The sequence below is a fragment of the Pseudochaenichthys georgianus genome, chromosome 3 (genome assembly GCF_902827115.2).
Source record: "Pseudochaenichthys georgianus chromosome 3, fPseGeo1.2, whole genome shotgun sequence".
Classification (NCBI taxonomy): domain Eukaryota; kingdom Metazoa; phylum Chordata; class Actinopteri; order Perciformes; family Channichthyidae; genus Pseudochaenichthys; species Pseudochaenichthys georgianus.
In genome coordinates, this window is record NC_047505.1 from 34,260,156 (window position 1) to 34,274,520 (window position 14,365).

Here is a 14,365-nt window from a genome sequence, read left to right on the forward strand (position 1 = left end):
TAAATACCCATCTGCAAAGAGGTTGAAAATAGCATTTTAAACAACAAAATACTACTTTGAAACTGGTCCATGTTGTATACTGTATGTAACAGCCTGTTATAATGGATGGGAGGGTGGATCTCCCCCATCAGCCGCCTGCCATTGATTGATGTGTAACGCTAGGGACCGCCAGTGAGCCATGTTACGCGCGTGGCTCTGGGCGAACGTGGCTGGTGAGTCAATGTGCCGTATCGACTGTATGGGCCTATTGGCTGTATAGGCATATGATGATCATAATGAAAGCATGCAGGCTGCTCGTGACACTGACACAAATGAAAAGCTCGATAGAGGCACAACCCTTGAATTAGAGGTGAAACGTGTGGGCTACAACTTGTGCGTACAAATGCATATTTATGCACAGAAATGCACACGCAAATCCCATTGATTGTTGTTTCCACATTGAAAGCACCGGTCTAAGGATGATTGATGATGAGGGCTGATAGTGAAAAATATGAAGTCATTTCATTTCTGGTTAATATTACCAGAATTATTTACTTCTGCCGTCACCTGTGCTCTTTTCATGTCACAGAGCAGAGGCAAGCGATAGCCACTGTATACATCAATAGGCTGTCTGTCAAAAATAACCACTATTATCTAAATTGATGGCTAAAACTAGCCTGAAAGCTGTATAGCCATGGGCGTATTTCTGTTGTTCTTAATATAATCGACAATGGACTATAACAATACCAACTATGCACAGTGAATATTCAAATATATTTCTCCTAAATTGACATCTTGAGCTCCTCATAAATGTGTAGTTTCTGAGGGAAAGTGTGCGCAAAATATCTCTCCGGAGCGCACGGATTCCTCGCCTCAGCTGAGTAGACGACATCCTACTGAATTACTTCACGTCACCCCGCCCGTCTGCCAGCCGTCTCCTCCCTAAAACCTTCGCTGCGACCATCCCTCTGAGCGTCTCTGGGCTCAGAGAAGAAGAGACTGAGAGACACAGAGGGAGAAAGTGAGAGAGAGCACAACATACACACAACATCACCTAGACTACCTGCTTCACCCAGCACCACAGGGAGGAGGACGCACAAGTGCAGGCGCGTCCATGCGTGCCAGCCGAAAAAGAAAATAAGCGGGCAAAAGGACCACAAATCCAAACATTGGACTAAGAGTTAATCTAACAGCCTAAATGAGTACATGGTAAGAAGAGTCATGCATCTCAACAGAGAAGAAGATAACAGCAAAGGTAAGCAAAAATGTCAGCGATGGTTTTAAACCAGACTCTGTGTGTGTAGTTCAAAGCTCTCGCGTTGATTGCCAGAATGCCCTTGAGTGTGAAATGTTGATGTCAAGTAATGAAGCTGGGGGTCATTCCAACAAGCTGATGGTAACTGCTGTCGCTCTGTTATTGCCTGTCTGCCTTTCACCAAAAAGCTTTGTATGGCAGCGAGAGGGGCTGTTGCAGACACCCAAGGTGGCCGGCAATGTGGTGTCTGTCTGCCAGACACTTGAGCACTTGTTGTGCCCAATACGGTCATTTCGCACGAGGTGACCTGAGCTTAAATACACAAGGTCATCCATTCTCGGTCACATTAACGAGCAGTATTTCGTGTTGGTGCATGTGTGTCTACTGTTGTCTGTGTTTGAGTCGCCGCGGATGTTTGTCCTCCGATGTGGTCGGAGGGGAGGATTAGAGAGCAGACGGTGTGTAATGACTCGCACCGCTCCATCAAGATAAGTAATGAAGGAGCACAGATTCAGGTGCCTCTGTCAGAGCCATACCCAGTATGTCTGCCCCTAACCTTTGAACTGAAGTCGAGGTCACTGACTAACACCTGATGCTGAAGGAGATTTGCCCCCGAATGTCTGTCGATATGACGCAGCCCGTTTATTTGTTATGCATTGTTAAATAACACCAATTCGACATGCATGGTGTTCACCACACCCACATATAACAAGTCAAGTATCATATCACCATCACCTGACACCTGCCCGGTTTAACCTGTAGATTCACCCATTTTTGGCATTCAATTAAAAAACTAAACTCTTAAACTGCGAGTGTGAATGTAAATAAGTTATATATCAGTGCATTGTGGCCAATCACAATAGTAAGAACACTTGAAGTGGTTGAAATCTCTCTATAAACTCTCGTTTTTTCACATCTGAGAAGTATGCTGATAATGATGTATATTGCAGGCAAGGGAATACAACATTTCATTTTGTATGTGCAGCTGTCAGGCTTTATGGCCAGCTAATATCTTTGTTTTTTTTACCAGCTGTTGAGCATGCTGTTTAGTGAGGAGTTCCCCGTGTGGTGAGGTGTGCCCTGCACTTACGTCTCCCTCATCCAAAATGTCTTATGACCTCGATGCCAGATATGGATCACCAGGGACAAAAGATGAGTCACCATCTGCGACTATAAGTGATTTTATGATTAGATGACAGGTGTGTGTGTGTGTGTGTGTGTGTGTGTGTGTGTGTGTGTCAGAGTTTTAGCATCTAAAAGTGAGATGGAATGTGTAGAGAGGTGTGGAAGTCAAAAAGTATTGATGAAAAGGTGGAGAATTATAGCCATACTGAAGGATTTTCTATTTGAAAGTTATCTAAAAGTTTTCTGTAAATGCCGCTTAAGCAACGTTGACAATAATAAAAAACATTAGCGACAACAAGCTCCTACTATTGATAATAATACAAGTAAATAAATATACAGATAATTGGTTGAGTATGTTATTAATTATAATGGGAAATTGCAACATTACAGCAGACAAAAATAATATTTGAAATTAATATTAATAAAAGTAATAATAGAAATTACAGAAAACATCTCCTTATTAAGTTTAATTAACCCTCCTATTGTCTTCGTTCCCCCCCCTTACTTTGGTGTTCGCGGTCAAATTTGACCGGTCCTGTTTTTACTGCTATTACATTAACACAAAAACCATTAATCATCACCAAATTTCATTTACCACCCTTTCAAACTGTAAATATTGTATCAGACTACTGGTATACATGAAAAACTGCAATATACTGTAAATATACAAAGAATAGACACTGAACATGTATGTGTGCCAGGTGTGATCCATGTGGGGGGATGGGCACATAAGAGTGGGAAATGTTTCAAATTGTTCTCTGTGTGTGTGTGTGTGTGGTGTGTGTGTGTGTGTGTGTGTGTGTGTGTGTGTGTGTGTGTGTGTGTGTGTGTGTGTGTGTGTGTGTGTGTGTGTGTGTGTGTGTGTGTGTGTGTGTGTGTGTGTGTGTGTGTGTGTGTGTGTGTGTGTGTGTGTGTGTGTGTGTGTGTGTGTGTGTGTGTGTGTGTGTGTGTGTGTGTGTGTGTGTGTGTGTGTGTGTGTGTGTGTGTGTGTGGTGTGTGTGTGTGTGTGGGTGTTTTATCTGATTCGGATGGTTACTAATTCCTTTTCTTTATGGCGGTCATTTTTGACCAGGAACACCATGGGTGCTAAAAAGGTTGACTAAATCATCCAAAATGCAATGAAAGTGGTGGTCAGCAATTCTATATGTTCAAATGTCTACTGTGAAGGATATCATAAAGCCTTAATGCAATCGAATGTAAAACAAAAAGTTATGATTGATGAAAATAGTAAATCGGTCAGATTTGACCCGAAGACAACAGGAGGGTTAATTAAATAACAGTATTCATCCGCAGTAGGTTAAACATCAGAACAAAATAACTTTATAAATAATTTAAATGTACAACAATAAAAGGTACTGATGTGAATTTACAAATGTTCACATAACCATTGTCTGGTAAACGTGTTTCAAATGTATGTCTTCAGTTATCAAACTGACATGATGCTTAAACAAACAATACTTGTCAAAAACCATTAAGCCAAGAAGAAGCAAGCAGACGGTTTATCTTTAAACTGTAAATCTGTAATCCTGACAAACCGCTGTTAAGTATAACTAACTGTGTGTGACATTTTAAAGATGCCTGAAGAATGTGCTGTAATGCTGTAGTGTGTTTAACCGCTTAAACCCTCAGCTGAAACACTAAGTGTTATTTGCTTTAAGGTGGTCTACTCCATCAAAATGAATCTGATCAATACCACAGACTCATTACAAAAATATGTAAAAGTTTTAATTGTCATGTTGCATTTAATTACGAATGTCCATACCAAGTATAATACCGTTGAAGACATTTCCCATAAGAGACACTCTCTTTTGAAATTAACTTGAGGGAATAAAAAATTAAGGGAAATTAAAATGTTGCTAAAGACCACCACACTAGCTCTGAGCTTGAGCTGGGATGTGAGCAAACCAGGAAGATGTGAAGCTTTGTTTATGTATATTTTAACAGTTGGAAAAATCATGATTTGTTTTTAAGCACCTGTTGGCTAAAACATTTGAAATGCGCAGTAGTTTTAACTCACTCACAGATTGAACTTCACTGTAAAAGGATTAAAAAAAAGAAGGTATTCAGTATGACCAAGCAGCACTAAGTTTGATAATATTAGTCATGTGCTTTGGATCATGCAGCTGGATATATTTGCAGGGGAATCTTTGTATTCTGTATATCAGGCTGTGCACTGACACAAATCATTATACCTCACAGCAAGAACAAGGATACACAGATTCAACTTTTGCCTTCCTGTTATCGATTAGTATACATCAACTCGGGATATCTGCCGATACAGAGAACCAATTTGATATCAGTGCTTTTTTTTGCAAATGTAAAATCTTTCTGCGTGAATCTTATTGGGATAATGTTTATGTAATGAAGCAAACACGGCAAGGCTGTTTCTTATCATCCATCCTCTTCTTCAGGCATCAACCAAATCACCTGCGATATGGATTGACACTTCTTAAAAATTATGATGACATGGCCTTGGTGGTGCTCTTGACATACAACCATGGTGTCCGCATACAGGCAGTATGCAGGATGTATGTGGACACAAGGATCCTCGCACCCCACACCCTCTCTCTGGACCAATCAGACTGGAGGGGCAGGTGATGGAAGAGGTCAAGATCTTTAAGAGCCTGGGCACTGAGATCAGCTAGCACTTGTCCTTCACTCAACATTCGGACATGGTCTGCAAAAAGGCCTAACAGCAGATGTCACTTCTGAGACAGCTGAAAGATTTAATCTCAAACAGGACAGTTTAAAAGCAGGATATCGGATATCATCGAATCAGTCCTCACATTGAACACTGCATCCTGGTGCAACCACCTCACAGACAAATGCAAAGTAAAAAACTCACAAGAAACCTCAAGCATGCAACCAAAATGCCCAGCACCACTCAAACCCAACTTTCAGACTTTCAAAGATGCAGTCAAAAGAAAAGGACTTCATCATGAAGGACCCTTCACAACTTTGTACCATTCGTTCAGCTACTCCCATCAGTCAGCTGACAACTCTTTCATTCCCACTGTAATATCCATTTCAAACAAGACCAAACAGACTGCTACTAGTGCAGTTTTGCCCAGCTGCTCTTATTATCCTCCACCAAGGAGGTAATGTTTTCGATGTGTTAGTCCATCTGTTAGCTGATAACGTGAAACCACTGGCATGGTTTTCATCAAACTTGGTGCAAGTGTAGCATGGGCCAAGGAAGAACCCATTCAATTCTGAAGCAAATCCAAATCATGGGGTGAATACACAAATAATAACTTTGTTCTGTTAGCATTGTGAAATAGGGCATTTACCCTTAATGGAGGTCTGAAAGTGCCTTTCTAGCCTATTTATGGATTTCAATGTAATTGTATGAATCTTTAATGGGTGTATGTTTTATGTTGTTTGTGAGCTCCTATCCTAGGATCATTTTCTTTCATTATGTAAAACAAAAAAACGTTTTTTAAATAAAACAACAACATTGGCTGCATACTTACATGCTGACAGCTTTTTTAAGTAAGATCCTGCTTATTGACGACTGAGAGCTGAGAGGCTCAGCCTCTGGCTGATAAGCACTGCAGAAAATGGAGGGATTCTGACGTTTTTTTCCCTGTTAAGTTAGTAGCAATTTAGTTAGTGTGGTTTGGATTTGGGTTCTCACCTTCATGCCATCAGGATATATTAATCATTAAAGTATTTTCATTATGTGGCAAATTCAGTTAATGTATACAGTACATTAACTGAATTTGCCACATAATGAAAATACTTTAAATCTAACTGTTGGCAGCTTTTCATGGTGTAATTATTTATTCAAGGGTTCTGGGCCTCATTTGTGTTGATGTCTGTGAATGGGTTATAAATTGATGCGATAATGCCGTTTCTGTATAGCACATTGATCAGGCATTGCAAGTCTATGCAGAAACAAATATGTAATTTGCAATCTACAGGATGTTATTATTTATTTCATTAAAAGAGCAGAGTCTATTGTATCTATAGGAAACATGTAAGATAAAAGAGAAGAGGGACATTATGGAGCAAAAGGCAGAGATACGTTTCGTAGAGTTTTGGTGGTTGGTTTCTGGTGTTTCTGGAGGTCCTCCTGCAGTGTTGCTGTAATCTCTACAGCCCAGGTGTAAATGTCAGGTGTCAACTAGGCCTCAATGCAAGGTGCAAAAAAAAATCATTATTAATCCATCACTTGAACGCTCTCTGCGATAATTGTTTAATATTAGTAGCATTCAGATTCAGTTTAATTATGTTATGGTTCAAAACTAATGGGCTGGAATCTTATTGGTGAGACAATCTGCAAGAAAGAGGAGAGAGATAGAGAAGTAATTAATGAAATCTGAAACAGAGGTATTTATATTCCCTCTGAGCCACAATATTTTGAGGGTAGCGACTTAGATTTAGAGACTAAGAAGCGAGGCCATAAAAAGGAAATATTGCTCTGTTATACTGTACTTAGCTGTACACATATATACAACCAAAGAGGAATATGATGGATGATCACGTCAAAAGAAGAGGGGGGCTTAAAAATACACAATGTTTCATGAAGACAGGTTTGTGTGTGGTGAGCAGACCTGAATGAATACATTCTTTGTTTTCAGTAAACTGTCAAAACGGTTTTCCCTAGTGGTGTACAATTCAAAATGAAGGAATTAAGAAAAACATTAATTGTTTTCTGATGAAGCCGTCATGTTTAACACGTCAGCAGATTTGTCAGCCCACTAGTTAAAGTGTCATTTATTTGTCATTTATTTGTCTAAGCTACGGATGTTACACACAGCAAATATGTATATATAAGCAATGGAAAAAGGTCAATCATTGACTGACTTCTTTGATAAAATGACATTAGTTAGTTATTCGGCCCCCAGTTTTTAAGAACCTGTGGCAATAAACTGCATTTACTACAGGGTAAACATTTTGTTGTCGAATCAACCAGGACTGCAATGTTAAGGATTGACACTGAAAGGTTAAAAAAAACATCATGGTCATGCTGAAAAAACCCAACAACAACATTGACTTCTGACTGTTTTGAACCAAGAATAGTCTCCAAAAGGCTGGAACTGAAAGTAACTTAACACACCTCTGGAATCTTGTCTTTGCTCAACTTCTGTTACTCTTTCACCTTACTGCTGCCACGTACAGGTGTACAACATGAACAGGTGACACCGCTGTTGGGAGTGGTGGATTACAGCTGCAACAGAGCAACCACACGCATCAGCGATCTGAGTAGAAACAGGATTCAAACACACAACAGAGGGGGCAGTAGGTGAAATTACATAATTAAAAAAGAGAAAGCTATTCACAAAAAAAGCACTTCTAAGACAATCCCTAACTTCTGCTTTCTGTTATGAAAAGGTGATCAATCGGCTATTAGAGCACTTCCAAATAATATAGTCCCAATCATACACTTGTTTTGGCAAGGACAAACAGTTTTCAATATTTAGTTTATATTTTTGTATTGTGTCAGTACTGTGTGGTTAAACAATCCTGTTACATAACTCTGTTGCAGCAGCGCATTTATGCCAAAGACAGCTTCCAATTGTCCTCTATATTCTTACGGCTTCTGTCACTCCTTTCACTTGACCCTGTCTACCATCTTGTCTGGATTTTACATTGTGCTTCATAATTATTGATAAGCAGTCAAATGCAACAACAAAAAACAGACGGCCAGAGATTGCGGAGAAGTGATTTTGGAATCTGGGTGCATGAAGAAAGTAGGCTACTGTACCCACAGTGTGGGTTGAAAATGTTACTGGCAGATACAGGGGGCTGGTGGAGAAAGACAGAAATAGATAATTGGAGACAGAGGCATAGAGAGAGGCTGTCTAGATTTTGAGAGAATTTCTATGTTGTGCTTTGCAGTAGTGAGTACTTTGGAGGAGGAAGCAAAAGAGAGAAAAATAAGTACACAGTGCCTTTTAATCAGTGAACTCATCGAAGCAACACTGTTCTCCAGACACATAGAAACAGTAGAGAGGAGAAAGATAAAGGAACCAAATACAAGTAGCTAGATCTGCCTTTTTTTATTCTGATTTACGTTTACGGATTTGGTGAAAGATGCTATACAAGCTCTCCTGTAGGTAAAATGCTGACAATGATAGCAGTGCATTTAGGCATCTATAAAATTGTTTGTTTATCTAAATATAATCAGTCTGATGTCTGGATAAGACTCATGGGGTGAGACCAGACAGAAGGACGCTTCAATCAAAACGCAACCAAGAAGTTTAATTTGCTCCCATGTGTTTTTCACATGAAACTCAAGTAACATTTCTCAATGTGTCTTTCTTCCACTTAACACAAATGTGTTTTTTTAATTAAAGACGGGTGGATGAGGGAGGGAGACAAGTGTTCCTTTCCCATTTGAAACCAAAAGCCAACACTGATTTATTTTAGGTTTGAAATAAAAAAATAATCTTAATAAACGTAGACCTAGTATTTCAAGCCAAACCATTATCTATTACCTCAGGTGCAAGTCAGGTTGGGGCCAAATTGCCAGAGAAAAAGTAGGTACCTGTAATGAGTTATTTATAGTGTGTCAATGTGTGTACAAATGAAGCAGTTCCATCCAGAAAACAGTCAAAAAAATCCACACCAGCTCTGTTCCAGGTTTTCCAAAATAATTTATTTAGCCAGGGAAATCAATTCCCTGCCAAGGTAAATTACTTACAGTACTTTCAATGTAACAAAAAACAAAACATTCTCATTCAAAACATTAAAAAAAACACTTGATTAAAATGGAGATTTACCGTTAGTAGAGTCAGAACAAAGCAGTAAATCCAGCCTGGTTTCTGTTGCTGACTGTTTCCGCTCCCGACCAGGAAGTCTCAATAAACGCTGGCGCTCTTCCGTGTTGTTTCCATGGTTCCATTTTAAAGCTTGACCTTACCTAACCAGAATCTTTGATGTGCACAAACATTGTTGATAGTGAGAACATTTTGTTAACACATTGACTTTTGCAGGCCATAAGGTAAATGTGAAACACCGTTACAGTACAAGTACAACGGGCATGATAACTTTTTATTTTGACCTCTGTGCTGCCTGGGCACCCATGATGTTTGTGTAACAGCTGAATGAACAGTGAGGTTTGTTGTGTAAGATCACACTTCTCAAAATCCCTCTGTACGGCACTGCATGTTGATCCCTAAGCTACTGGGTTTCAAGGCAGGACACGAGTGCCTGCAACAACACATTTAAAGTGGGAATTACTTTTTGTTTGTGGTTGCATAAGGATAGGATACACAGATATGTTTTGGGACTCCTGTCCAACCTTAGGTGGCCTGTTGTGACTCTGTAAGGATCACAGGGTGAGTAAGACAGAGGGCTATTTGTGGTTTGTACTCATACTGCCTAGAAGGGAGGCTTGAAAAGGTGATGTTGCATCAAGAGTAAGATTGCAATTTGGCTACCTCTGTTTTATAAAACAGGACACAAAAATGAATTCTTTAAGTGGAGCAGTATTGATGGATCGATGATTGAATGGATGGATGACAAAGAAGAGGATATAACACAGAAGATACAAGACACAGGACAGGCAAACAGGATATTATAAGAACAGATATCAGCAGTATAGCCAGGAACAGATGGAGCCACAGAGCTACACACAGACAGCATCTTCCTGCCAATACAGAGAATAGTGTCATCATGTACACTACATGCACCGACACATACAAACACAATGTTGGACTTGTAAAAGTCTTGATGAAGGGAAATCATCTCAAAGGCTGTCACACACCCAACCCTTTATTATCCCCTTCTTCTTTAATTCTCTTCGACTGAACAAACCTTCATCTTTCTCCACAAACTCTCCCCTTCCACCCTCCATTTTTTCTTCTACTGTGAATACGGAAAAAACACTGATACCTGCACTTTCACCTGTTCCCGGCAAAAACATTTATGTCCGACTGGTAAATAATTCATTACAGGTAGTAGAGAGGCTATATAATTAAATAAGCTAATTCAAAGAAGCTCTCAGGGACTATTAAATGAAGCACAAATGTTTAGTTCACAGGTAATTAGGTTTATACTTTGTCTGATGCACATCAGGCATCCTAACCGAAGCATCACCCGGGGCAGAGCAGGCGCCGGCTGGTATCCAGCATGTGGAGTCCTGGAGGTCCATCATACTCAAGAGGGGGGAACCCTGTAGAGAGGGATTACAAGTCACCACGAAACTGGTTTTGCATGTTTAACTTATTCTGCAAACTTTCAGTCATTTTGAAAACACAATCAGTATATATTTGCTATTACATTTTTGTAAAATAAATGATAGACAAGTATTGTCCTCGAAATGAAACTTCGATGTTAACCTTTCCTGCTCTTGACAGAATGGATGTAGCACAAGCTGGGCTGTCCAAGGTCTTTGCTTCTTCAGGGCAGCCTTTCTGCAAATGATGTCTGACATAATTCACCTCAATCGGTTTCTGTCAAAATCCAGGGTCAGATACAGGTCATGCATTACAGAAACATGCTTGATTAGCTGCTGCTGCTGCTGCTGCTGCTGCTGTCATTGGTCTTGACACATTACATAACCATCTTTAATTGTTTTTTGATAAATATACGGCTTCATAACATCCTCACCAATAGTTTACTAAATCCAGTAAAACATATGTGATTACTTTTCTTTTCTTTAATTTCTTTATAAATATGAAAAAGTAACATCTCTGGTGTTGTAGAGAAATGCATTTTAAATGTGGCCAAAACATAAAGAATAACACAAAAATAACAACAACGACAAGACAGAAAGTAAATTAGTTATGGAATCCATAATAACAATTAAACCCCAATGTATTGAAATAATGTTTAATGCTAAAAAAGCATACTGATTTGATTTTAATTGTAGAATTGCAAGCAAAAGATATGACCCCCCCACCGATTCTCTTTTTCCGTTTAGTTCAATCGTCTATTTTTATAAATATGAAAACCGACTCCTACAATGTGTAAGTTAAATGTGGTCAAATTAACATAAATTATAAACAGGTAGTTGAATAATAAGCTACTAATATATTTTCTTCTGTAGGATAAGTGTTTTTCAGTTCGACCCGCCAACAATAACGTTTTTTTAAACACAATAGCAGTGTGAAATGATAAATTAGTATCATAAATGTTACTAACAATTTCTGTTGATCAACTATTGATCGATCAGGTATTTGTGACACGCAGGACTCGCAAAGACTCAAATGCACGATTCTTCCTTGATTTCAAAAAGTACCTTTTATTATACAAAAAAGGTTTAGGATCAACTAGGACTACTAAATAGTTCACTAGGTTCGACTAACTCAAAGTTTGCACGAGAGAATACAGACATGGACTTGGTAGACAAGACGAACCGACAAAAGACAAAAGGAGAACAGGGCTACATATACACAACAGTTAATGGGGCACAGGTGAAAACAATCAAGAGCAGGAGATCACAATCAAGCTGGCAGGTGACACACAACGACAGTAAGTGATGACACCTGAAACGAGAGGACAACATCAAAATAAAATGCAAGGCCACAAGAATAAACACAAAACAATTAGCTAACAGAACTCTAACTCTGAAACCTTACAGTACCCCCTCTCTTATGGACGGCTCCAGATGTCCCTGAAGCCTGAGACTGTTCTCTATCGAAGTCAGATATAAGGGTCTTGTCCACAATGAAGCTGCCTGGGATCCAACACCTCTCCTCTAATCCATACCCTACCCAGTCGACCAGGAACTGTCTCCCTCTGCCCCTCTTCCTTTCAGACAGTATTTTGTCCACAGTGTACACTTGACCTCCGTCGACAATCCGGGGAGGTGGAGGGGGCGTGGAGGCGGGGACCAGTCTGCTCTCTTTGACCGGTTTCAACTTGCTGACATGAAACGTGGGGTGGACCTTGATGGACTTTGGAAGACATAAACGGACAGCAACAGGGTTAACCACTTTGGCTATGGGAAAAGGACCAACGAACCGGGGAGCCAGCTTCCTGGAGGCGACATGGAGAGGAAGATCCTTGGTAGATAAACACACTCGTTGTCCGGCCTGGTACTTGGGGGCTGGACGTCATTTCCGGTCGGCCAATACCTTCATGCGAACGGCACTCCTCTGCAACATATGGCGAACTCCCGCCCAGACCCGACGGTAGCAGCGAACCACAGCATGGGCTGATGGTACGGTGACCTCCTTCTCGAGCTCCGGAAACAATGGAGGTTGGTACCCATGGACACATTGAAACGGGGAGATACCAGTGGCTGATGTGGGTAAAGTGTTGTGCGCATACTCCACCCAAATCAGACTCTTACTCCAGGTGGTAGGTTTCTCGGACACTAGACATCTCAAACAGGTCTCCAAATCCTGATTCATCCTCTCCGCTTGTCCATTCGACTGTGGGTGGTATCCGGAGGTCAGACTAACAGTGGCTTGGATTAGGCGACAAAACTCCTTCCAAAAACGTGACACCTTTGGGCCTCGGTCTGAAACGACATCACTGGGAAAACCATGGATCCTGAACACATGGGACAACATGGCCTCTGCTGTTTCTTTGGCAGTAGGTAACTTGGACATGGCGATAAAGTGTAACATTTTAGAAAAAAAACGATCAACCACAGTGAGTATGGTGGTATTACCTGCCGATGTTGGTAATCCTGTCACAAAGTCCAACGCAATGTGAGACCATGTGGTCTGTTGGGAATGGGCAGAGGTTGGAGAAGACCTGCCGCAGCTTGCCGAGAAGTTTTGTTCCTGGCACACACAGGGCACGCTGCCACATATTCTGCAACATCCTTCCACATCGCCGGCCACCAGAATCTGTGTCTCACCATGAAAAGGGTCCTTTTGTTTCCAGGATGACAGGTAAGTACAGATGTATGGGCCCAATGAACAACTTGAGATCGAAGTTGCTCCGGCACAAACAAGCCATTCTGAGGACACCCTCTTGGGACAGGATTTCCAACGTTTGCCTGTTTGACCTTGGCTTCAATGGGCCAGGTCACACTCCCTATCACTCGGTCTGGCCGCAGAATGGGGTCTGGACTCTTGGGGACTGGCTCAGGATCATACATTCTGGAGAGTGCATCAGGCTTTCCATTCTGCGAACCAGGTCGATATGACAGAGTGAACCTAAATCTATTAAAGAACAAAGCCCATCTGGCCTGCCTAGAGTTCAGACATTTGACCTTCCTGATGTATTGCAGGTTTTTGTGATCCGTCCAGACCAGGAAATCCTGCTCCGCTCCCTCCAACCAGTGCCGCCACTCCTCCAAAGCAATCTTCACAGCCAACAGTTCCCGATTTCCCATGTTGTAATTCCTCTCAGCAGAAGATGGCTTACGGGAGAGATATGCACACGGATGAAGTTTGTTGTCCCCCGCTGACCTCTGGGACAGTATAGCTCCAACGCCGTCGTTGGAGGTGTCCACTTCCACCACAAACTGTCGGTGGTGATCAGGTACAGTCAGGATGGGAGCTGTGGTGAACCTCCTCTTCAGTTCCAGGAAAGATTTCTCTGCCTGTGGATTCCACACAAACTAAACATGGGGAGAGGTAAGGGCATGGAGAGGAGAGACAATAGCACTGAAATTGCGTATGAAACGTCTGTAAAAGTTAGCAAACCACAAGATTTGCTGAACTTTTTTTCTAGAGTCTGGCGTTGGCCAATTAGCCACGTCACTGACCTTAGCTGGGTCCATTTCCACCTTGTTAGGGGAAATCACAAAGCCCAAAAATGCCACAGAGTTCACATGAAACTCATATTTTTCGGCTTTCACAAACAAATGGTTAGCCAGGAGTCTCTGAAGAACAAGGTGAACATGGTTAACATGAGTATTCTTATCTGGAGAAAAGATGAGAATATCATCGAGATACACAAAACAGAAAACATTCAGGAAATCTCTTAACACATCATTAATGAGGGCTTGGAAAACAGCAGGTGCATTACCAGTGGCGATTGGTCATTAGGGGCATGCTGACAGCAGAAAGTATTAAAATAATGATTACAACAAAATGCAAAAAATAAATTAAAATATATATAAAATATATTTTAAGATCATGTTTAATCATCTGA

General features: G+C 40.8%; 1 protein-coding gene across 2 annotated transcripts in view; it reads left to right on the forward strand.

Annotated features, from left to right (window-relative positions):
* The first annotated feature begins 927 nt into the window (after positions 1 to 927).
* The window catches only part of syt7b (synaptotagmin VIIb), a 155,889-nt gene continuing 142,451 nt past the window's right edge, over positions 928 to 14,365 (forward strand). For both annotated transcript variants that reach the window (XM_034110736.2, XM_034110742.2), the window contains exon 1: positions 928 to 1,234. In XM_034110736.2, the coding sequence (XP_033966627.1) occupies positions 1,186 to 1,234 (49 nt within the window). In that variant the 5' untranslated portion in view covers positions 928 to 1,185. The remainder of the gene's footprint in view (positions 1,235 to 14,365) is intronic.